Here is a 23,853-nt window from a genome sequence, read left to right on the forward strand (position 1 = left end):
TTTTTTTCTTGAACGATTCTACCTAGGTCCTTTGCTTTTTTATATGAAGTTTAGAATTAGTTTGTCAATTGGGATTGCATTGAATATGTAGATCAATTTGGAGAGAACTGACATCTTAATGTAAGTCTTCCAATACATGAGTATGACATACCTTTTCAGTTATTTAGCCCTTTGATTTTTCTCATCAAAGTTTTGTGGTTTTCAGCCTGCAAATCCTGCACGTACTTTTTAGATTTACCTTAAGAATATTCTGTGGTGTGTCATGTACCTTAAGGAGTGCAACCAAATTCTGAAGATAAAATGAGAGTACAGTGTACTATAGTATATTTTGGTATGTTCTTCAATATTCTAATTTACTAATTCCCCCCTCAACTGTGTAGTTTAACATTTGTCCTGTCTTTTGTATTTCTACATCTGTGGTTTTATTTTTTATTTCTAATATTTTTAATTGACTATCTTATCAGTATCTACATGTTCTTATTTAAGTTTTTCCAAATTTTCTTAATATCTAGGCTTTAATTGGTAGTTATGCCTTTATATTTTTAGACATTTTCAACATATTTATTGTAACATCTTTGGGACAGTTCTATTAAATTTGTTTGGAGTAAATTCATTTCAGTTGTTTTTTTAAAACTTTTATTTATTTTAAGTGTGTTTTTCCAGGACCCATCAGCTCCAAGTCAAGTAGTTGTTTCAGTCTAGCTGTGGAGGGCACAGCTCACAGTGGCCCATGTGGGGATCGAACCAGCAACCTTGCGGTTAAGAGCACCGCGCTTTAACCAACTGAGCTAGCTGGCCACCCCCAGTTGTTGATTTTTTAACATTAGACTTTTTAAAATGTATTTTGTAATATTGGTTTGTAGGCTCCTTTGGGAGTAGATTTCGTTGTTTGTTTGTTCTCATCCATCTTTGCTTTCCCCCATTTTCTCTAACCCTTCTTATTTCCCGGCCACTCCCCTCACCTTCCCTTCCTCCCTATTGCCCCCCTTTCTGATATCCCTCTCCTAACTGCCTAAACATTTTAAATTTTAAGATAGCTTCACCCCTGCCCTATAGGCTGGCCCTGGAGATCCAGGTCTCTTAATGGTTTACAGTTTTAGGGATGTGAGAGGAGTTTATGGAAGGCTTGGCTCAGCTGCAGGTCCCTGTGCTGTGTTCTGTAGTAGCTTTAGGCAATATTTGCCTAAAGGCTTCCTTTCAGGCTCTTGGGAAAACCAACCCACACTTAAACAATGAGCCTCGCTCTGTCCCTTTCTGAGGTGAAGTGCTTTCAGTTTTCTTTATCCCTCGGAGCTGAGCTTTTTTGGGCCCACAGCCTATCAAGTCTATTATTTTCTCTATTATTTTGTGTTCTATTTTGCTCTGTGGAATTTTTTTTTTCTGTATTGAATCCACTGAAACTTTTTTTGTTTGTTTGTTTTCTCTTTTTATATTTATGTTTGGAGTGGAGAGAGTTTCTGGATTATGAATGGACTGATTCATCTTCACCCGGAAGACATCTCCACAAATTCTCTCTTGTTCCAAATGAGTGTGCATATGAGTACATTTTTCTCTTACAATTTGAGGTTTTTAAAAGTTTCCTCCTCTTTTCCACAGCAACACTTTTACTAGGCACATTTCCTGTGAATGTATAGTGTTTCCTTTATTTTGAATAGGGCGAATCTTTTCATACGTTTGGTGATTTTTTTCTTTTTATTCTTTAAGCTTGAAGATCTCTTTTGCTATTGGTAGCTCGCATAGGCTCCATTAAAGATTTCGTAAGTCATGCAATTTTTTTCCCCCAGTCCTGGATAAAGGAGGAAAGAAAGAAATTTAGGTTTATTCAATTTTCTTCCGTGGTTTAGAAGGCAATAAGTGCTTTGTGCACGGTTGAGATGATGGTGTAGGCAGACATGGTGGACCGATTTTCGTTGTTCAGGACCGAAATCCCTCCTGTGGTTCTGCTCTGAAAGCCATAGACTGTCTCTTCTTACATACCACCTGGCTGGTGAGGATCTCTGAAGTATTCTCCTGCTTCCTCCTCCCGTCTTCTTCCACTCCACTCACCTTTCTTGATACCTGCAGCACAATTTCTGCCTTTCATGGATTCTAGCCTGTGAGGCTCAAATAGGATTGGAATCTGTGTCTGTCTTGGTTTCTGTCCTCATCTCTGATTTAGGAGGTGGACACCACCACATGCAGAAAGGGAAACCCAGCAAGGGAGTAAATGAAAGTGTTCTCAACATCGTCCTGCTGTTTGCTACTTCTTTGCAAAAATGAAGAGTAACTGAAATGATGATTCCTGTTACAGGCTAGATTCACTACTGGTTCTGATAGATTTTTAGCATCAGGGCCTCACATTAGTGCATTACCAGAATGAATGTTATTGTGAGATAATGAGGAATAATGCTTGAAGTACTGAACTCAAGAATCAGAGCACCTGGATTTATGTCAGTGGCACTCACCTTGTTCTTCAGTTTTGTCGAGTATAAAATGAAGTTCATATTAACTATGAATTTCTTCACAGCACTGTTGTGTATATGTTTTGTAATATACCATAGTGAGACAATTGTAAACTTGTGTTGTACTACATAAGATATTCTTATAATTTTGTGTTAACAAAATTCTTCATTTTAGATCAGAGCAGTTTCTAAATTTAATACTTGTTTACATTTAAGGCAAAAATGTTCATTTAGCATTGGAGAATATTGCTTTTTAAAGTTACTGAAATAACCTAAATATTTGCTGTATTAATGTCTCTATGAATAGCACCTCATCCTTTAATACACAGGAAGTCTGTCAAATCCTTAAATACATTCACAGAGACATCAGGTTATATCTTTATTTTAATATAAATAATCATTTGCTTTTCTTTTGGTTATTTAAGGTAGGAAGATAATAGATCACAGTAGCTTGGGTTTGAATACTGTTGTTTTTGTTTGTTTGGTGTTTGTTTGGTTTTTTTTGCTTGCTGTGTGACCTTGCAAATTATTTAAGTGATCCCTTGGAGCCCTCACATATAAGGGGGAGAAAATAGTACATCCCAAGCTTGTTTGAGGATTATGTGACTTCATATATATAAAGCTTAACAATGTGCTTGGCATGTGGTACTGTGTTTCCCCAAAAATAAGATCGGGTCTTATATTAAGGTTTGTTCCCAAAGACGCATTGGGGCTTATGTTCAGAGGATGTCATCCTGAAAAATCATGCTAGGGCTTATTTTCCGGTTAGGTCCTATTTTCGGGGAAACACGGTAGTTACCTAATAAATGGTAGCAACGTTGTACTCAGTGCACTTAAGATCTCATCTTAATTGGACCAGTAATCACATTTTATCTTTCAACTTAATAGAAAAAGAAAGTAAATTGAATCTGTGACTATAGGTTATTTAAAAGTGATTTTAAATAATAGTAATATATTGTTGATGAAACGATTGTTCTTATTTCTTTCCTATTTTGTTTTTAAATCATAGGGCCCCTCGATTTAAAAGTTTTCAACAACAGGATAGTCAGGAACTTCTGCATTATCTGCTGGATGCAGTGAGGACAGAAGAAACAAAAGTAAGGTTTCCTTATGTTTGTCACATAAACTCTTAAGAAGAGGGTACAAAACTGAAGGAATGTCTATCATAACTTTAATGCATGGTTAAGAAGTAATTTGATATTTTTCTATTTCTTTTTTTTTTTTTTTTTTTTTTGACTCTACCCTAGGATTATTGTCTTTTGCCCTTTTACAACCCATTGGCTATTAATAACAGAAATCAGTTCAAACTAGCTTAAAGAAAAGGGATCTAAGAATCCAGGTGAAGGAGGTTATAGCTGGGAATATAGGAAGATTCTCAGGAATCCAGAAAGTATTCTTATTTCTCTGGCTCTGTGGATTTTCTTTATTCATCTCTCTGCAGACTGAGTAGTTTCTCTGCTTCTCTGTCTGAATGGTAGCACACGATCAGCATAGTTTGTATGCTGCAGTTCTACATACGAATATAAAAATGAAAATGGCTGTTTGGGAATCCCAGATCTCAATTCCCAAGAGAGAAACTTCATCATCCCATGCTGGATAAAGATCCGCTCAGGGATCAGTCGCTTGTGGCCAGGCGAGTGGGGTCCCAGCCACTAAATCAGGGAATGTTTCTCAGAAAAGAAGGAATGGCTGATGGACTGGATAGATTCCCTAAACAGTGTTTACTGTAACCCTGTCCCTTAATTGATTGGCTTTTTGTTGACTTTTTTTGATGGCTTAGGTGCATTTTGTTGGTTTTCTTTCTGCTCTTTGTTGACTTTAATATTCAATTAGTTAAGTTAAACTTTTTTGTTGGTATCCTATGCAAATACAATGTAATTTTTCTCAGAAAATTCAAGATATTAAAGATAGCAAAATACACAGTACATATCCTCCATTTCCCCCCTTTCTTACTCACAGCAGACATTGCAAATCAGTCATAATAGTTCTGAGTCTGGATTCAATTTCAGCATAATTCTCAATATAGCCTTGTGGACAGCCCCTGTGTCATGCAGGGTGTCATGCGGGGTCTCTGCTCCCGCTCCCCACATAAGAATGCAGGACGTGGTGAGGCCAAAAAGGAACACCCACAGAGCCATAGATAGGGGAGCCATACCACTATAGTCTTGCTGGTGGCTGGGTTGGAGACACAGGAAGCAGGAGCCACACGATCCACAACCTGCTGTCCACTTCTCTGCCAACCAACCCCTTGCTGACTGCACGCTGCCGTGCTAACTGCAATCCGCACTTGCTAGCTCAGCCACCATCTTGCTAGCCCCTATTTGCTGCTAGCAGCAGTTATATTAGTGGCCAATGGCTCACTGGTTACAGCTGACGGCCAACTAGCCACAGCTGATGGCCATCCAATCACAGTTGATGCCATTTACTACCCGAGCCAGCACCTTTCCACGTGAGGCCAAGAGCCTGGAAACTGCATTCCTGGCTCTGTCCCCACACCCTGTCAATCATAATTGTAATAGTAGGTGAAATTCTGTTTTCCCTTCAAGTGAATGCGGTTCTTTTATATTAATATGAAGTAAAGTAACCAGGTGAAAATGAGTTGCTCATTTGCTTGTAGTAGGTGTTACTATGTTACTAGGCAGAGTGGCCCCTCCTCTTTTTTTTTTTTAAATCTTACTTTGAATTGTAACATCATATTGTTTCTTTTCTCCTAATGGCCAGTTTTCAGTGAAGAGAGAGTTATTAGGGTTCTAATATAGTCTTGGAAATAATCTTAAAGAATGAGTTAATCACTCATGTTGCCAGTGCACAGTGTTTCCTCAGTATCCTCAGGGGATTGGTTCTAGAACCCCTCAAGGATGCCAAAATCTGGATGCTCAAGTTCCTTATATAAAGTGGCGTAGTATTTGCAATAAGCTATGCAAATCATCCCATATACTTTAAATTGTCTCTAGAGATTACTTATAATACCAAATACAATGTAAATGCTATGAAAATAGTTGTTATACTGTATTGTTTAGGCAGTGATGACAAGAAAAGAAGTCTCTACATGTTCAGTACAGAGGCAGTCATTGCAGACCTAATTACATAGTACACGTGAGCAACAGTGTAACATTTTTTCCGAATATTTTCAATCCAAGGTTGTTTGAATCTATGGATATGGAACTTGCAGATACAAAGGGCCAACTGTATATTACAATGCCATCCTTAATTGGCTGTTTATTGACTTAAATTTGACTTTTGAAGGTGTAATTCCTTTTCTGTGCTATCTCTCTACTTTTGTATATTTTGATTATGAACTCTAACTAACACCTTCTATTTAAATTTATATCTTTGTCACCTTAGATTATATTGACATTCCTCAAGGAATGATATAGTATTATCTCTATATCCCATGTGCCTTGCACGTAGTAGGTGTTCAGTGAATGTTTGTTGAATAAGTTGTCAGAATTTAACCTTTAAATGGACAGTTTCTATTGAGAATTTGAATTGGGAAGAAAAAAATAAACAGTCTCTTAAATAAGTTATACTGGCTAGTTTCTTGGGGATATTCAGTTATTTTGACTAGGTTAGAATTTGAATAAACTGTTATATTGACAGGATAATACTGTATTATGTTTTAGCTATAATTTGTTTTAAAACAATTAAGAGATTTATAATTAGTTAAATTTTGGGGACATTAGCACAATCCCCCATGAGCTAATATTTGATGATATTATCTTAGATCTAGAAACAGATACTGAGAATGGAGATTCCAAATTTAAGTATTTCTGACTAGCAAACCAATGAGCTTTCTAATTCTATACAATACTGCTTATTAGAGTTTAGTTTTAATGCTTGGTCTTCAGTGACCAGTATAAATAATATGTTTTTTTTTAAGCTTGCTATTTAAAATTTAAGCACAATTATTTCACTATTTGAATAAGTATTAAATCTAAGTTAATAACTCTGGTGTATTGATACTCTTGTTGAGGGGGACAATACAAAGTAGCTAGGTGGAGAGAGATGCTCTGCCTTTATATTATGAATAGTAAATGTATTTCTAAGCTTCTGAACCTACATATGATAATACGAGTTAAAGATTACTTCAGACTATCAATTGCTAGAATGATTCTCCCCCCTATGATTTGCAGGAATATGTTTTCTACATGGTGGTCATGTATCATTGTAAATGGAATTAAAAATTACCTCTTTACTTCGTTTCTCTCTGTTGATATTACAAATAAAACAAAATCTATCCTTTTTTTTGTTTGTTTCGCTTCTATTACTTGATAACATTCTTTGTTACAGTTAAATTATTATTTTGTCATAATGGTGCATTGCAATTCACCGTATCTTAAAAACTCAGGCAGTACAGCAGGAAACATTAATTTTTGAATTTTTGAAAGCTCCTATCTTTCTTCCTCTCTTTGAGGGTTTTAGATGGTGTGGCAAAATTAAAATGTCAACGCTGTGGATCTATTCAGTCTTGTAAGCAAGGACAGTCGTGCCGGTCAGTTACAGTGAGTACCCAGGCAGGAGCTGCATTGTCTGGCCTGGGAACCCCACAGCTGTTAATCCTGCTGTTGTCTAGTTTGTCACTGCTGTGTGTTTTTGATTGAAGAAAGGTTTTGGCGTTATGTCTGGCACCAGAAGCTTTTAGTAATGATTAAAAACTGCTGACCTCCTTTCGTATTGTTTCAGAATGTCTTTTTCTTATGACTATAAAGTTCAGGAATATAACATGCTCTTCCTGAATAGAGCACTAAAGGGATCATTTGTGCAAAAATTGTAAATTTTTATGTGCAAAATAAAATCAAATTTACTATTATATAAGAACTTTCATAGACAGTCTTTTCAACTTACAAACATACATGCTGTTTGACTTTTTTGTTTTAATTTGAGCTATCACTAAGTGATGTTTCAGTTTTATTGTCTTCTCAAAGACATGACTTTAGCACATTATTGGATAGGATTATTTAAAAGATACAATATCTCAATTAAACTATGAGTTTTTTGCACTTATTTTTGAAAGAAGTTTAAAATGGAAATTTGTATTATAATAGTTGTACTTGGAAAGTGCTAGTTGATTAATGTGCTGCAATTGTTAGCTCCCTGACCAAAGTCTATCTTTGTTTTTTAACCTAAATGGTTCAAGCACAGCTCTTAACAATGAGAAGTTGTAGATGTACCTAAACCCATTTACTTTATTGACTTGACAAGTTACCTGTTAATTAACTCTTTAATAGTGTAGAGCAGAGAACAAAAATTTGTGTCTAGGAGACAATAAAAAAGCAAAAGTCTAATAGTTTAGAAGTTAATAATTTAATCACCTTCATTGGTTTTAATCTTTTTTTGCTGTTTTTGTTTTTTTATTTTACTTTATTTTTCCTCTTTTTAAGAGGTGATATAGCTTACATTTTAGAATGTAACAAAGGCTTATTAAATCATATTGAAAGTCATGTCTAAATTAATCAAATGTTCAAATTGTAGAATAAATTTACAGACTTCAAGTTGAGTTAGAGGTCTTTATTTTTAGTAGCTAGAGAGGCTTTTTATAGTTCTGTTAAATATTTACAGGTGAACATTGGAATCTTTCCTTTATGTCCATTAAATATTTCTCCTGCTGGAATTCACGCTATTCTAATTTTCTTATTTTAGTTAAAGAAATTCTTTTTTCAAGGTGTAAGTTAAATTTAGCTTAGACAATATCTGAATTATATCAGTTTTAAAATTTATTTAGTCTGAACTGGAGACTGTGACAATATTTAATAGCTTCTGGGACACATTTTATTTTGATTACCTTTGCATATATTTCAGGGCAGTATGACATGGTATGTTTACTTTTATACCCTACTCGTATATATTTAAGTTTTTGAATTTTGCATTAACTTTCAAAATACACTGGAAGAAAATAGTGAGCAGCTCTAGGAAATATAAAGCGCTGATCATAGGCCAGTTAACAAACAAAACTCAGTTCCACAATTACTGGGGGAGGGTGTTAAAAACTTACTATGGAACATATCATGCATACAGAAGAATGTGTACAAATATACATACAGTTTAAAGGATAATATAAATACCACTAGCACTCCTCCTCACCACCACTCCCAGTGTTAAAAAAAAAAAAAGAATTTATTACTGTGTTTCCCCGAAAATAAGACCTAACCAGAAAATAAGCCCTGGCATGATTTTTCAGGATAACATCCCCTGAACATAAGCCCTAATGTGTCTTTTGGAGCAAAAATTAATATAAGACCCCGTCTTATTTTCGGGGAAACACAGTAGTACTAAAGAAGCTACCTGTTCCTTTTTTCCCCCAAGCATTTCTTCCTTATCAGAGATAACCACTATTCTGACTTAGAGAAATCATTCGATTGCTTTTTCTTACAGTTTTGAGAGCTACCAATGTATGCTTAAACAATATATTGTTTAGTTTTGCAAAACTGGGTAGCAAGTACAAACCTATTGGCATTATTGGATGAAGACTCGTGAAGCAAGATGAGCTGAGAGAATCTCTGCAACATACTCTGGTTTTGGCTTCCCAGAATTTACAAGAGCTTTTTCTGGGGAAGTCAGTGAGCACAATCATGCATGTGTTCTGAGCCAGGCATGGAATAGTCAAGGCAACTAGCAGAGATGTAGTAGAGACCAGGTACTAGCTGTCTGTTTTCTGCTTCTGGCTCATGACTCTCAGGAATAGGTCAGAGCAGAATGATTCTGGAGGGTAAATATAATGTATGAGTATAACCTGTGCTGATCCAGGCAACAGGGCATAGAGGGGAGAATAGGGACATTAGCAGCTTATGTCCCATGTATTCTGTCCTTAGATTAAAAGCATGGTACAATGGCAGAGGGGATATTGGTGTTGGTTGTACTGGTATGTCTATCTCACAGGTTTCACTGCTCCAGTCTGGATTGGTTGCTTCCCATGTTTGATGCATAGGCATCATTCTAGACTTTTCCCTAACTTGCTCCTGGGAATTCCCTTTGCCTCTCTTATGTGTTGGCCCTGATGGTGTCTATACACCATGTTGTTATCTTTTTTGGTTTATGCTTTCATTTGGTGGTGGTGGTGGTGGTGGTGGTGGTGGGTGTGTAAAGGGAAATTATATATATATATATATATATTTTTTCCCTTACTTTATTCAAAAGGTGGCATATATTATATATACACCTTTCTGTGTTTTGTCTTTTTTCACTTAAGATATTGTAGCAGTCTTTCCATAGCAGAAGATAGAAAGCTTCCCTATTTTTTCACCCCAACGTACTTAACCAATTCCTTATTGATTATCCCTTATATGTTGTTTCCATTGTTTTTGCTTTTATGAACAATGCTATAATGAATAATGTGTATGTATGTGTTATTTTGCATGTGTGTAAGTATATCTATTGTAAATACAGAAATGAGATTGCTGGATCAAATGATATATACATTTGTAATTTTAATAGATACCAAATTGTTCTCCAAAGGCATACAATTTTCACTTCTGTCAGCAACATACCATATAAGAAAGTCTGTTTCCCCATAGCCTCACTAAAAGATTTTTTTTGTCAAACTTTAAAAATTTTTGCCAGTCTGCTAGGTTGAAAGTGGTAGTTTTAGTGTACATTTCTCTTTTAAGTGAGGCTCAGTATCTTCTCATCTGTTCTTATTTTTTACCCATTTTTCTACTAGGTTTTGATTCTTTGCTGATTTCTAAAAGCTTTTTGTGTACTAGGAGAGAATATGTTTGTTTCCAAGTTTGTCATTTGTGTTTTGATTTTGCTTATAATGTGGAAGCAGTTTTTTTTATATATATAAAGTTTAAAATTTTTTTGTTTTTGAATTTAACAGCCTTTTTTTATGGCTTCTGGATATTGAGTCATAGTTAAAAAGGCATTCCTCCTCCAAGGTTATAAAAGAATTTCTCATGTTTTCTTCTAGTACTTTTATGATACATTTTAAATTTAACTCTTGATCCATTGAAATACATCCTGTTTCCTTTTTGACTGTCCTACAGTGATCCAAACTGTGTAATATGCTTTTCCCACCAAATTAATAACCTTCTAATTATACTAATTTTTCATATGTATTTGGGTTTATTTCGTAACTTTTCATTCATTTTATTTGCCTATCTGTTCGAATACTAGGATCATATTTTAAATTATATTTTAATGCATTTCAATAAATCTAGTAGGACCAGTCATCTCTCACTGCACCCCCAAACCCCAGTTTTCTTTGCTATTCTTGTTCACTTTTCATATCTAATTTAGAACCAGTCTCCCTTCAACCTCTTACATTCAAATAACAAAACAAACCCCCACCCCACCCCCAACTATTACTGTTTTTACTGAAATTTTGTTAAATGCACAAATTTGGGGTGGGGGAGATTCAAATGTTTATAATGTTAGGACCTATTCAAGAACACAGTGTGTCTTTGTGTTTAATCAAGTTTTCTTGTGTCTTTCAGTACTATTTTAAAATTTTCTTCATCTAGATCTTACACATTTTTAAAGTTTATTCCTAGTTATTATGTCTTTTTAGTGGCTATTGTAAATGGGGTATTTTCTCCCATATCTTCTGTTTGTGTGTGAAGGCTATTGACTTTATTATATTTTATCTTCTCTACAATTTTTAGACCTTTGAGATTTATTTTTCTATCAAATGCAATGACTAGAACTTTAATACATTGGTAACTAAGAGTCATGAATAGGGGATATGAAAGGATTTGATCTTATAATTTTTTCTCCTACATCTATTAATATGATGACTTATATTACTATAATGATATGCATTACTAGAGTAAAAGCCTCTTGGTCATATTGTACTACTGTATTTTAAATGTGCTGCTGTAGTCTGTTGAATTTTTTCATGATTGGTATTGCTGTGTGTTGTGTGCATTCTTTGTCAGCTTTAGGTACCATTATTGTGCTTCATGAAAATAATTTGGAAGTTTCCCTTTTGCTATGCCCTGGAACATAGCTTTAGTGGCATTCCTCTGTGAAATTGTTAGCGCATGGAGCTTTTTGTAAGGAGAACTACCTAACAACTTCTCCTCTTCCCCACCCCCCATTAAAGCTGGAAGATTTTCTGTCTCTTCTGGGATTAATTTCCTGGAAAATTACATGTTTTTTTCTAAATTTTCCAATGTAATTATGTGAGAGTCGAGTATAGTGGCCTCTGATGATCACTTCAAGTATCTTTAATTTTGCTAGTGGTTTCCCTTTTTTCTTAGGTGTGATGTTGTATTTTTTATCCTTGATTAAGATTAACTATTGGGTTTATTTATCTCCCAGCCACAGAATCAGCTTTTGATTCATTTATTCTCTTTAATTTTCACTTTTATTTCCACTGACTCTTCTACTTTTGTTCAGTATTGATATCTTTTTTTCTAAACTTATAAATTGGCTGCATAATTTGTTTTTATTCTTTTCAATTGATTTAAATATTTAAAGCTGTGAATTTTCTTCTGAATAGTGGAAAGTATCTTGGATTCTCTGAGAAGTCTGCAGTTTGGGTTTAGTTTCTCTTTGACATATTTATTACCATTTTTACACCAGGAAGTCCAGATCAAACAGTGGTCTCACACATGAAAACCTGTGATTAAGACTTTACTTAAAAAGATATTTTAAAGGATAATTAACAAGTTTTCCTTTCACCCCACTGTTAAAATGTGAATTAGAGAAGATGAACTTCATCCACTAATTAGGGGCATAATTAGTGTAAAAGATAATGATTCATTAGCTTAAATAAGTTTTTATTGGAATATGTAGTTTTATTTAATTCTGAAAGTTTTCTGTGACGTTAGATCTTTCCTAAAATAAATGCAGGATATGTGGATACATAAGCCTTGTCATTTACTAAGAGCCACTAAAGAATTTACTACATTATCATTACTGACAACTAAACTCAAATAAAACAAAAGGCAACATTTGGAGTATTCTTGCTGTGGACATTAATTCGATATTCTGGACTTTAGCCATATGTATATACATAAAACAATGTGCATGGAAGTCGTAGTGACTAGGGTAAGATCTCATGTATATTAAGATTTTCTTCATGGACAAAAAATTTCATATGGTTTATTCATGACTTTTTGTCCTGATTAAGAAATACATTATTTTAGGGACAGAGACGGGGAGAAGGAAGGAAAGAGGGACAAATGGAGAGAGAGGGGGGAGAGAAAGGAAAAGACGGAAAACTTACTTTAGACCTGTAAGAAAAAATGAGACTAGGCTGCTTGCTTTTTTTAGACTGAGAAAAATATTTTAACCCAAGATAGAAGCTAAACATAGGAACTTTGACTCTAATTCCAAATTCTCCCCCAAATAAGAGAATTGTTCATTCATGGAATTTTAGAACTTGAGGAAAGGACATATTTCATTTTTTAGAAGTTCATTTTGTTTCACAGACCAGGGAACTGAGATCCAGGGTACCTTGTTGTTTGAAAGTCCTTCTATTATTTATTGAGGGGATGAGACTGGAGTTAACTTACTAACCCAGATATTCAAAGGAAGACAAAATACTGCTTTGAAAGAATAGATACTTACTAAATTCTTATTAACTTTGTTTTATAGAGAATACAAGCTAGCATTCTAAAAGCATTTAACAACCCAACTACTAAAACTGCTGATGATGAAACTAGGAAAAAAGTCAAAGGTATGTTGATTATTTCACTGTTAAAACTTTCTTCTAGAAGAAAATATTACAAGTTCATTTTCAGGGGAAAAAGAACCGAGCATTATGCGAACTAATTATCTAAAGTAGTGGCCTTAAAATGAAGGTATACTTATTCCAGTGGCTGCAAGATAGTGTAGTGGGTCATAGAAAGTGTTAGGATGTATCAATGCGAATTATTAAAAATAAAACTAATATTAGTGCAGAGTGGCACTAATGCCCTTATGTGAAGTATCCTAAGGGACATTTGAAAGGTTGTTGGAAGTACCAGCCTCACTTGAAAGTTCACTGTTATCACACTGTATCATTTTGCAATTGAAGTGTGCTTGGGTAAATGGGTTTATCTGTACTAGAAAAACTGCTTAAGTGCTCCAAAGATTCCTGCAAGGAGACCATTTATTGAACAGAGTACTAACAGGTCAAGCATACATGACTGCTTTACTAAGCCAAAATGTGAGGCAAAGACACTGATTATCTAATTAAAGCTGATCACTTATAATTCTCAATATTTAAATGTGGGTTTATATTCTATATTATTAGTAATTTACCTTGTCCTAGATGTATATTCTGCCTTGAGATATTAACTAATGGTAATATGATGTCATTATTTTTATAAGACATTTAAAAATATTACTGGTATTTTATTTATTCTCCTAACTTCTATGTTTTTGTAACATTATATGCACATGCTACATGTGAAAAATATACATACATTGTGATCGTACATGCCAAAACTTTATATGCAATTAAGGGCTCATGATTTTTAAAAATGTAGATTCTCAAGCATCCTCTTTGTTCTTTTGTTTTGAGATACTGCCATCTAGTGCATGTTTAGAATAACTACCCCCTTTTACTTTCACCTCTTTCCAGTTTTGTAATCTTTTTTATTTTTAATCGCTTATACAATTTTTCTTAATGAAACATCTTGGTTTATCATGATTTCTAAGTAGTTATAATTAGTAAATGTTTAATGATACATCCAGATATGTCTGCTCTGTCGTTCAGTGCTTCAAATAATGTTTTAAAATGTTGTTTGTGTGATGTTTGAAGGTAGAGACCCAAACAGGATAGAAGAAAAGTTTGAAAGAGGAGTGAATCGGTTTGTTAATATATTTTACCCTCAATGTTTATTATGGAAAATTTCAAACTTTTATTGAAGTAGAGAAAATAGTATAATGAAGCCCCATGTACCCAGCACCCCACAGAAACTATGTTCAATTCATAGGGTGTTATGTTTCATCTGTTTTCTCCCAATCCCTGACTATTTTGAAGCAAATCATGGGCATAATTTCCTTTGATTTATAAGTATTTTTCAAACAGAATAATTTTGACATTTTTTATGTAACTGAACAGTTATATATATAACAGAGTTATTAATTGCCTTGTTAATTCTTTACACTATGTTGTGTTTACTTCTCTTACTACTCTGTCATTTCTTGTTACTGTTCTGGTATCTGTAGCCCTCAAAGCATAATCTCCTTTCCCATCCCGCTATCTGTAGGTCAGGCACAGGCTTTAAAGGGTTTAATGGCAGCTCTTAAGGTGTAATAGGAATAGTGATTATTGCTCTATTTATTTTACCTCTTAAGAGCAGTTCGTTTTTACTTGGCGACTACTATAGTTGATTGTCACACTTTCTCAACAAAATTGTGAAGGAGAAGTCATTATAACATCATATAGTAAAACATTATTAAATGTGGTACTGGACATCTGCCTTACATTTCTTTTGAATCAACAGAAAAAAGCATGTTACATTGTTAGGTTGATGGTTGACATATTTTTTTGTATTAAAAAGTATTATTTTTGCAGCATATGGAAGAGAAGGAGTGAAAATGAACTTCATAAATCAGATCTTTATTGGTGAATTAACTAGCACGGTCATGTGTGAAGAATGTGCAGAGGTAGGTACTTTGAAATTCACTTCAACATGGACTAGATTACAATCATATTGTTGTATATTGTTTTCTTTCTTTTACATATAATCATCAGCAGTCATTTATTTTTGTGGCAGATGACTACATAATAGATTTTGAAAATTTGCTTAAACTGTATTTTTCACTCCTAGGAAATCAACATAATTTATAATTTTTTAAAGTAGATGTGTTATTTTTCCTCTCGAGAAACCTGTGAAGTTCTCTTAGCCTATTTTAACATGCTTGAATGTGTTAGCTACTTGTTTGTATTGAAATAAAAGAGAAAGTTTTGTGACCGGGATAACTATGTTATGTAATTATGCATTGCCCTAAAATGTAATTCCAACAGAAATAATTTAATGTAGTAACATAACCTAGGGTAACCTACCACATTTGATTTCAAGTTTCCTTTTCTAGGACTTTGAAGTTTTTTTTAAAGTAGCCTTGACTCATCTTTGAATTTAATGATAATTTTTATTTGGAATGCCATCTGTACTTTAACAACAATTTAAAGATATATAAATTTTTATAAGTTTTCAATTGCTTGATAAGGAATATTTCTGAAAGTGTGTGGCTTAGCGTATGATCAGTTTAAACTTTTGTCAGAGTTTATTTTAAAAGAGAGAGTCTTTATGTTCATTCTTATGTCCCAGATTATGGAGTTCCTTTCTATCTTCTCTAGTCTTATACAATCAGTACGTAATATATATTATATCTCCTAGCTTGTCATATGGAAGCACAGACTGTATCAACATGATATTAGATTTTTAATATATTCAACATAGAAGTTGATTCCTCTCTCACAAGCTAGAGAGTATCTTTTAAAACAGAACTATCTTAAAGAATCTATGAAGCAGTCAGACTCTGTTTTTTTTTCATGGCTTTTTCTTAACATTTTATATTTTACTTATGTTGTGGCATTGATTTCACCAAAAATATATTTATATCTTTAGTTAATCATTGTTATACTACACAGTTTATTTTGGAATTACTTTAACTATTACAGGTTAGTCATATTGACATTATAAAATTCAACTGAGTTGTATTTATTAAAGTTTTGGGATATCTTGTTTTAGTTAACGTTATGTGCTACTATGCCCAATTAAATTGCTATTTGTTCCAGGAATGTTTTTTAACTTAAAATTTTAAGTTGCCTGGGAAGTTTGATTTCTTTAAGACTTTATGAAGCTACATTGTCTATATTAGAATTCTAACTGAAGTCCTCAATGTTTTCTTTTAAAGATCTCCACAGTGAAAGATCCTTTTATTGATATTTCACTTCCTATAATAGAAGAAAGGGTAAGGAGAATAAAACTTACTAATAAGTCTTCTGTGAAGGGCATTTATTTACTCATGTGTAGATATTTGTTGAGTATATTATCAGATACCTGAGTCATTATTTTTTATATACAGTAATTGTACAGTGTAATATTGGGGTTTGTGTATGCATAAAGTATGATATAGTTCTTATTCTCAAGGAATTTAAACCCTTATGCTTTATATTTTGAGAATTAATGTCAAGGAAATTACATTTCAAATGACTTAGAAATTTTAAAAAGTAGATGCTATCCAGAATTTATTTCTTAAAGAAGTTTTGTGTTATGTACATGACATCTATGTAGGTTTCAAAACCTGTACTTTTGGGAAGAATGAGTAAATATAGAAGTGTAAAGGAGACAGATATTGGTCAGTTCAGTGGCACTGTTACTATAGAAAATACTCATCAGCCCAGAGCAACCAAGAAGCCTTCTTCATCTAAAGATAAGGTAAGCTTGTGTGCATTTGGGAGACATCTAGTTTTTAAAATTTTTTATTAATAAAAATGTAAAAAATACACAAAAGTAGAGAAAATAGTATAATAAACTCCCATGTACCCATTTCTCAGCTTCATAATGGTTACTAGCTCATGGTTAATAGTGTTTTATCTATATCTTATGTTCTCCCCCCTCCCACTCCAGATTATTTTGGAATAAATCCCAAATGTGTCGTACACTCTAATGTGTGTCTCTAAGAGATAAATACTCTTTTTAACTAAATAACCACAGTCCCATTATCATACCTGAAATATTAATGACTTCTTAGTAGCACCAATATCCAGTTATTTAAATTTCTACAGTTGTCTCATAAATACTTGGTTTTTGGTTTTGCTTTTTAAAGTGTGTTTGAATTCAGGATCTAAAAAAAGATCTATAGATTGCAATTGATTGACATATCTCCTAAATCTCTTTTAATCTACAGATTGTTGTTCCCTCTCCATCCCCCGCCTTTTTTCCTTTGCACCTTTTTTCATTTGTTGAAGAAACCAGGTCATTTTCTTTTTTTTCAGCAGTTCCTCACATTCCCACATCAATACTAATTCATTTTACTATTACATTCTCATGTTGTTAACAGGTGCCTCTGTCTCCACTATTTTCTCTCTAAGGCATTTAGATCTAGAGGCCTAATTAGGTTTAGGTTCGATTATTTATTTAATTTTTGGCGAGAAAACTTTTCAGTGGTGGTGTATACTTATTTCCGTCAAGGAGATGCGCATCATGTCTCATGTCTCTTTTTGGGACGGTACCAGTTATCGATGACCATTGTCTAGACCTATTATTTCACTAGGGACATACCTGGTCGTTGAATTGTCCATGTAAATTTAAAGAAATCAATTTGAATTTTCACTTCATTAAAAAAAATTGTTTTTTACATGATGTGATTTGTACTTACTTGGCAAATTGATACATGATCAGATTTAACTTGCTCCGTAGAAGGCTTTTTAAGTGGCAAGACTACAGAGATGCAAAGGTTTATATTTGAAAAGCCTCCCTCAACGCACTGTTCTACAAAAGTACTGTTTCCTTCTCTTTAAATGGGTAACAACTATTGTTGGTTTCTTGTGTAAAGGTTTATTTTTAAATTAGAACTATTTGTCAGTATCTCTTCTACTGATTGTAGTTTATGTAGATTTAGGAAATAGATTTCAGAGGTATTAGAAATAGTATGTATTTAATAATTGTGGAATACTTAAATAAGACTTACTGGCATTTATTTTCAGTAAGGTCACAAGATTCTTTTCTCTGAAAACACTGTCAACTTACAGAATCAACTAATTCATGGCAGAAAGCGTATAAGAAAATTGTCATCCGGAGAAGATAAAGCTGTTGTCATAAACCGGAAAAATGGAAACCTTGAAATGAATGGGGATTCTTCAGTGTTTGCAAGTGTCATGAGTACGGAGTCAACGCTGACTGAAAGCCCTACCGACGGCAGTGAAAAAGAAGGCAGCCATTCGGAAAGTAGTGTTGATGCCGACAGTGAGGCTTCAGAATCTGAAAGTGCCTCTAAGCAGAATGCATCGTTGAGATCCAGTAGTGGATGCTATGTGCACACAAATGGACACCTTCATCATCCTTCAGCCAGCGAACCACCCACCAAGGAGTCTGACAGTGTTGATGAGGGAGTGGCTGAAGCTATTGCTGAACTTCATTTAAGCAGCACTGTAACTGGAGATAGAGATTTTGACAGAGAAAATCAGCCAGTAAATCTTCCAAATAAGTTATGTTTTTCAGAGGAGGAGCATATGATGTCTCATAGTCCCCAAAATGCTTTTCAGACCCTTTCTCAGAGCTATATAACTACTTCTAAAGAATGTTCAATTCAGTCCTGTCTCTACCAGTTTACATCTATGGAATTACTAATGGGGAATAACAAGCTTCTATGTGAGAACTGTACTGAAAAGAAACGGAAGTACCAAGGGGAATCCAGTACTGCGGGTAAATATTTAGCTTAATTACTGTTTTTTAGCATTCATGAATTATCTAATAGTGACCAGTTGGTTATAGATATCAAAGAGAGGAACCTAAGAACCTTGTTTCCATACTTGAGCTGCTTGGAGGTGGAGACTGTCATATTCACATTTGCATATTTGTACCTCAGCACTAAAGACACTGACTGGGCAGAGTAAATTTTCAATAGATTTTTGTTGAAATAAATTGAAGAACCTAAAGTATCCATCTCTGCCTTTAAAGTACAAATCCACATAATTTTATTTCAGGGGACTAGCTGTCTGAAATCTTTCCAGAAGAAATTTCCCTAAAACTTAAAATAGTATCACTAGTGAGATTAACGATGAGATTAATGTGTGTCACAAATGATGAGATTTATGCGCTTCACAAATCCAGTTAATCTAGTGTAAAGTCATATAATAAGATATAAATTTGAAGATATTAAATAATTGTATATTATAAAATGAGCAACATAATAACTGTGTTTAGTTTGACCAGAGAAAAATGGTAAATAGGGGACTTGTCAAGTAAGAAATTTTCAGTGCTCCTCTAGCCTTAATTAAATGGAGAGAATACTGATTCTTAATGACTAGTTGTTTCAAAATGTAGATTTTATTATTATTCAGGTATGGTGAGGCAAACAGATTAGGAGATGGTTGCTGCTGAAAAGATAGTTTGTTAGTTACAGTTCCCAAGAGGAGGGGGCACGGGAGCACCAGGGTTGTCAGGACAGGGAGGGAATGAGGGGGAACGAGGGCAAGAGCTTTTATTATGATTTCCAAGGGAAGGAACGGGTGAGGCTGGATAAACAAGTTTAGGACTGACTAGTTTTGTATAATTTCTGTGGGCTCTGGGCTATAGAGGCTTTCTCTAGTTGTCTGGTAACTGGCCCTGGTGTGATTAGGGCAGGTGGATAGAGCCCAACATTGGAGGTAGTTGGGGTGTGGGTTTTGGATTAGTTTGTTTGCATATGAAAGACACACTTAAGTTGTTTACTGTCTCTAGGAATTAGCTAGCTCTGGGAGAAGCCCTCCTTCTAGTGTTAGCAAGGCCCTAATTGTCAAAACATCAGAATAAAGACATGCTTAATACACTGGTAAGTAAGGAAATGTCTAGGTGGGAGATGGAAGAAATACCAATTTATATTACTCCAAGTTAAATATGCAATTGACCATATTCAAATGATATCACAACTCCTTTCTAACAACCTCTTATTGAAATGCCCCGTGATTCCTTCCCATCATACATGATCTCCTTTCACTGCAATGTATAATAGCTAATTTTATGTATTTTGGGTTTGTTTCTGGTGGTCTTTGGCTAGAGGGCATTGTCATAAGTCACTACTAGACCTTTCCAGCTTCCAAAATTGTGCTTCAAGTGTCACCTCACCCATTCTTTGTCTGTATAAGTGCATGCCTTTAGAAAAAAAAAAAACTTTCATTTTAGTGGTTTTGGAAAGGAGTAGAGGCACCCCGTAACCAGAAGTCTAACTTTTTTTCCTTAAAAAGAAAATCAGATATACTTAATTTGCATATAATAGTTTGCATGCAGTATATAATTTGCATACAACAAAATTAATCCTTTTTACAGTTTAATGAGTTTTGATAACATATAGTAATGTAGCCACCATCAAGATATAAAACATTTCCATTGCCCCAAAATATTTCCCCTTTGCAGTTAATCCCCTCCTCCATTCTCCATTTCCTGTACTCACTAATGTGATTCTTTTCCCTGTAGTTTTGCCTTCTCCAGGATAACAGTAAATGGAATTATATAGTATATAGCCTTTTGTCTCTGCCTCTTTGCCACTTAGCATAATGCTTTGAGATTCATCCATGCTGTTACATATATCAGTAGTTCATTCTAATTTCCTTTTTAATATTTTCAAAAATGTGGTATGATGCTTCTATATAAATATTGACTATATTATTTGGTAGATAATAAAATGGAATCTTACACATAAATTTATTATATTTTATGCAGAAAAGAAAGCAGAAGGGATTTATACTAATGCCAGGAAGCAGTTGCTCATTTCTGCTGTTCCAGCTATCCTAATTCTCCATCTTAAAAGGTTCCATCAGGTAAAAGTCCCTTTAGCAGCACTTTAGTAATTTTCATCATATGTTTTGCAGAGCCCTAAGTCTTGTAAAATACTGTCAAGGATGAATGTTAATGCATTTAAAAATTTGTCATATGGGATTTACTGCCTTTTGAGCCATAATAGCTTATAAGACTTTTCTAACTAAAATTGTTTAATTCACAATATTTGAAGATTTAGGTAGTAGGAACCCAAGTTGTATGTGTGTTTGTGTGTCAAAGGAAAATAAGGTTTAAGAACTCTTAAAAGCAGGGAGAGAGCAACGTACAGATAACTTTCTGAGCTCTCAAGATCCCAGTGAGAGGGGTGCGTAGGCTGGGCATGGTTGGCTAGGACTAAGTACAAAATGGGCTCTAAAGCAGGCTCCACCCTGTGGGCTCTGCAATGGGAGGGAACCAAAATATTTTTAGCGTGGCAGGTTTCTTTCCAATTATTTATAATTTTGTTCCAAGGTCTTGTCTCTCTCTCTCTCTCTCTCTTTCTTTCTTTCTTTCTTTCTTTTTTTTTTTTTTTGCATTTGATAAAATGATTTTAACCTTTCTCTGGAAGAATAAATAAGTGAAAATACCAAAACATTCTTGCAAAAGTTAAAAGGGATGATTTTTTGATACCTGTTTGAAAATAAAACTTTTTTAATAATTAAAACAATATGGTCAGAATTGTCAGTAAATAAAACATGAGTATAATTTAAAGCTCTTTTGTTATAATGAAAGACTCTGAAATCAGTTGGGAAGGAGGCTGTTGTTATTCAGTAAAGGATTTAGGAATAATAGCTGTGGGAGAAAATAAAGATTTAGAGCTTTCTTCTATACCATATATCAATACTATTTTCAGATAATTTTTTAAGATTGTATGAAACACATTATCAAAAGACTAGAAGAAAACTTAAATGAATATCAACCTGACCTCTGTATGGAAGATTTTCTAAGTATAAAAGCCAGAAAAGAAATCTCAAGAGAAAAGATTGAAAGCTTTGATTATATATCTTCAGTGTTTCAGGGAGGCCACAGAAGGGCAGGAAGAGATTTTTTTCTCTACAACCCTTCTCCCTATCCACAGAAAGATTAGGTTAAATTGTTGATTTTCTATAGCCATGGTTATAGAAACTCAGTGGAAATGAAATGGCCGTGGAGAGCAGAAGTGGATGTACAGTGTCCCATTACATCTGAACGCCTAGTGGAAAGTATGTAACTACAGTGACTCTGTGTGAACAAGATAGGGTCATGCAGCTCTGAGAAGCTAATCACATGATGTACCACAGTTCTTTTATATTTGGTACTTGCATCCCTATTTAGGAACAACTTACAGAAAGAATTCATGACCTTAAAGGGAAATATTTATGGACATCTTGGTCCCTTCTTGCTCTTAAGCTAAATGTAATGTCAGCAAAGCGGTATTCTCATTCCCAGGGACTGGGAATTACAGGGAGCAGACTCTGCTCCTAGTATTCTTAGCGTCCCTGAAAGCCTGTTTCTCTGTAGTAACTTTAGAGATGTATATTAGAAACAGCCACAACACTGAAAGGCAAATCTCACACAGAGATCTTTGTCATAAATATGGTAAATGATTACTATCATAAATATGCAAAGAACTCTTAAAAATCAATAAGAAAAATATCAAGACCCTAATAGAAAAATGGTAAAGAACATGAATTGACAGTTCATAGAAGAGAGAAAAGTTCCAAGAAAGTATGAAGAAAGGGGTCCATCCTTTCCTGCAAAAGAAAATGAGTGAGATTCCTTTTTGAACCTGTCAAATTGGCAAAGATATAGTAGTGCTGGCGAGGATGAAGTGAGATATAGGCACTTTTTTATGTTCCAGCAGTGGGCGTGTAAGTTGGTAATACCTGGAAAGAGATTTAATAATATATATCAAGAACACTAAGTAAAATTTTGAGTAAAACATAATTTTTAAACAAAGCTACTACTTTTGACTAAGTAATTCCACTTCTAAGAACCTATCGTGAGGAAATAGAGGTATACACAAAAATGTGTATCTCAGTCGTTCTAGCTCATGACAGATAGGAAGCCTAGTGGAACTGTTCAATGTGCTGGACGTCATATTTACATTATAATGACATGGGAAAAATACTTCTGATATCATTCAGTTAAAAGAAAACGGAAAAAAAAAGGCAGGAGACTGTATATGCGCCAACATAAGGCAAGGTATTTTCTAAAAATCATCCCATAGAAAAAGGGATTCAAGATGGTTACTAAACTTAATTGGGATGATCACTTTGTAAGGTATATAAATGTTTAATCACTATGTTGTACAGCTGAAACTAACATAATATTGTATGTCAACTATAAGTAAAAAATAAATTAAAAGATATTCATATTAAAGCCCTTTACAAAAATCTCTCCTGTTATGGGGTAATTTCTCAACAGCAAAGTACTGTTTGGGGAGGACACATTAGCCTGAAATGATCTCAGACAGTGTTAGTATCGGATGCTTATAGCGGTCACCTGGTGAGGAAAAAGGAGGCAAACAAACTAAATACAGATTAAATAATTACTCCTGGGATATGACCTCATAAGTTCACATCAGATATCATGTTATGTCTTCTAAACAATCACTTGAAAAAACAAATCAGTAAGTGGGTATATTTTGGTTAAAAAATACAATTTTTTTTCTTTAAAGGGAGATAGGAAACAGATCTATAGTAAAATTATGTTGTTGCAGTAAGCCATGAAATCTTGCACGAAAGGTTGCATCTATTAGTTTTCGTCTACCCAAATAATTCAGATTTAAGTATCTTCTGATTCCAATAGAGTTTCTATTTGTGGGTTTCCTATCCAATATCTTTAACAGTCTATCAGCTAGTTATTATTGTCATTACATAATGCAAAGCGTACTTTTTCCAAGTTCTGCCTTTAGAAATTAAAAATAGAGAAAGAAGTAGAGCTTATTTAAGAACATGAAGTGGGGGTGGCCTGTTAGCTCAATTGGTTAGAGCATGGTGCTGATACCACAAAGGTTGCCAGTTCAATCCCCC

At 34.1% G+C, this 23,853-nt stretch overlaps 1 protein-coding gene across 3 annotated transcripts in view; it reads left to right on the forward strand.

Annotated features, from left to right (window-relative positions):
• The window catches only part of USP45 (ubiquitin specific peptidase 45), a 66,221-nt gene that overhangs the window by 31,158 nt on the left and 11,210 nt on the right, over positions 1-23,853 (forward strand). For all 3 annotated transcript variants that reach the window (XM_074333330.2, XM_088795540.1, XM_088795539.1), the window contains exons 9-15: positions 3,451-3,538; positions 12,981-13,062; positions 14,890-14,981; positions 16,236-16,292; positions 16,616-16,759; positions 18,076-18,748; positions 20,744-20,841. In XM_074333330.2, the coding sequence (XP_074189431.1) occupies positions 3,451-3,538; positions 12,981-13,062; positions 14,890-14,981; positions 16,236-16,292; positions 16,616-16,759; positions 18,076-18,748; positions 20,744-20,841 (1,234 nt within the window). The remainder of the gene's footprint in view (positions 1-3,450; positions 3,539-12,980; positions 13,063-14,889; positions 14,982-16,235; positions 16,293-16,615; positions 16,760-18,075; positions 18,749-20,743; positions 20,842-23,853) is intronic.

Source organism: Rhinolophus sinicus, chromosome 2 (genome assembly GCF_057876585.1).
Source record: "Rhinolophus sinicus isolate RSI-liver-muscle chromosome 2, RSI-T2T, whole genome shotgun sequence".
NCBI lineage: Eukaryota > Metazoa > Chordata > Mammalia > Chiroptera > Rhinolophidae > Rhinolophus > Rhinolophus sinicus.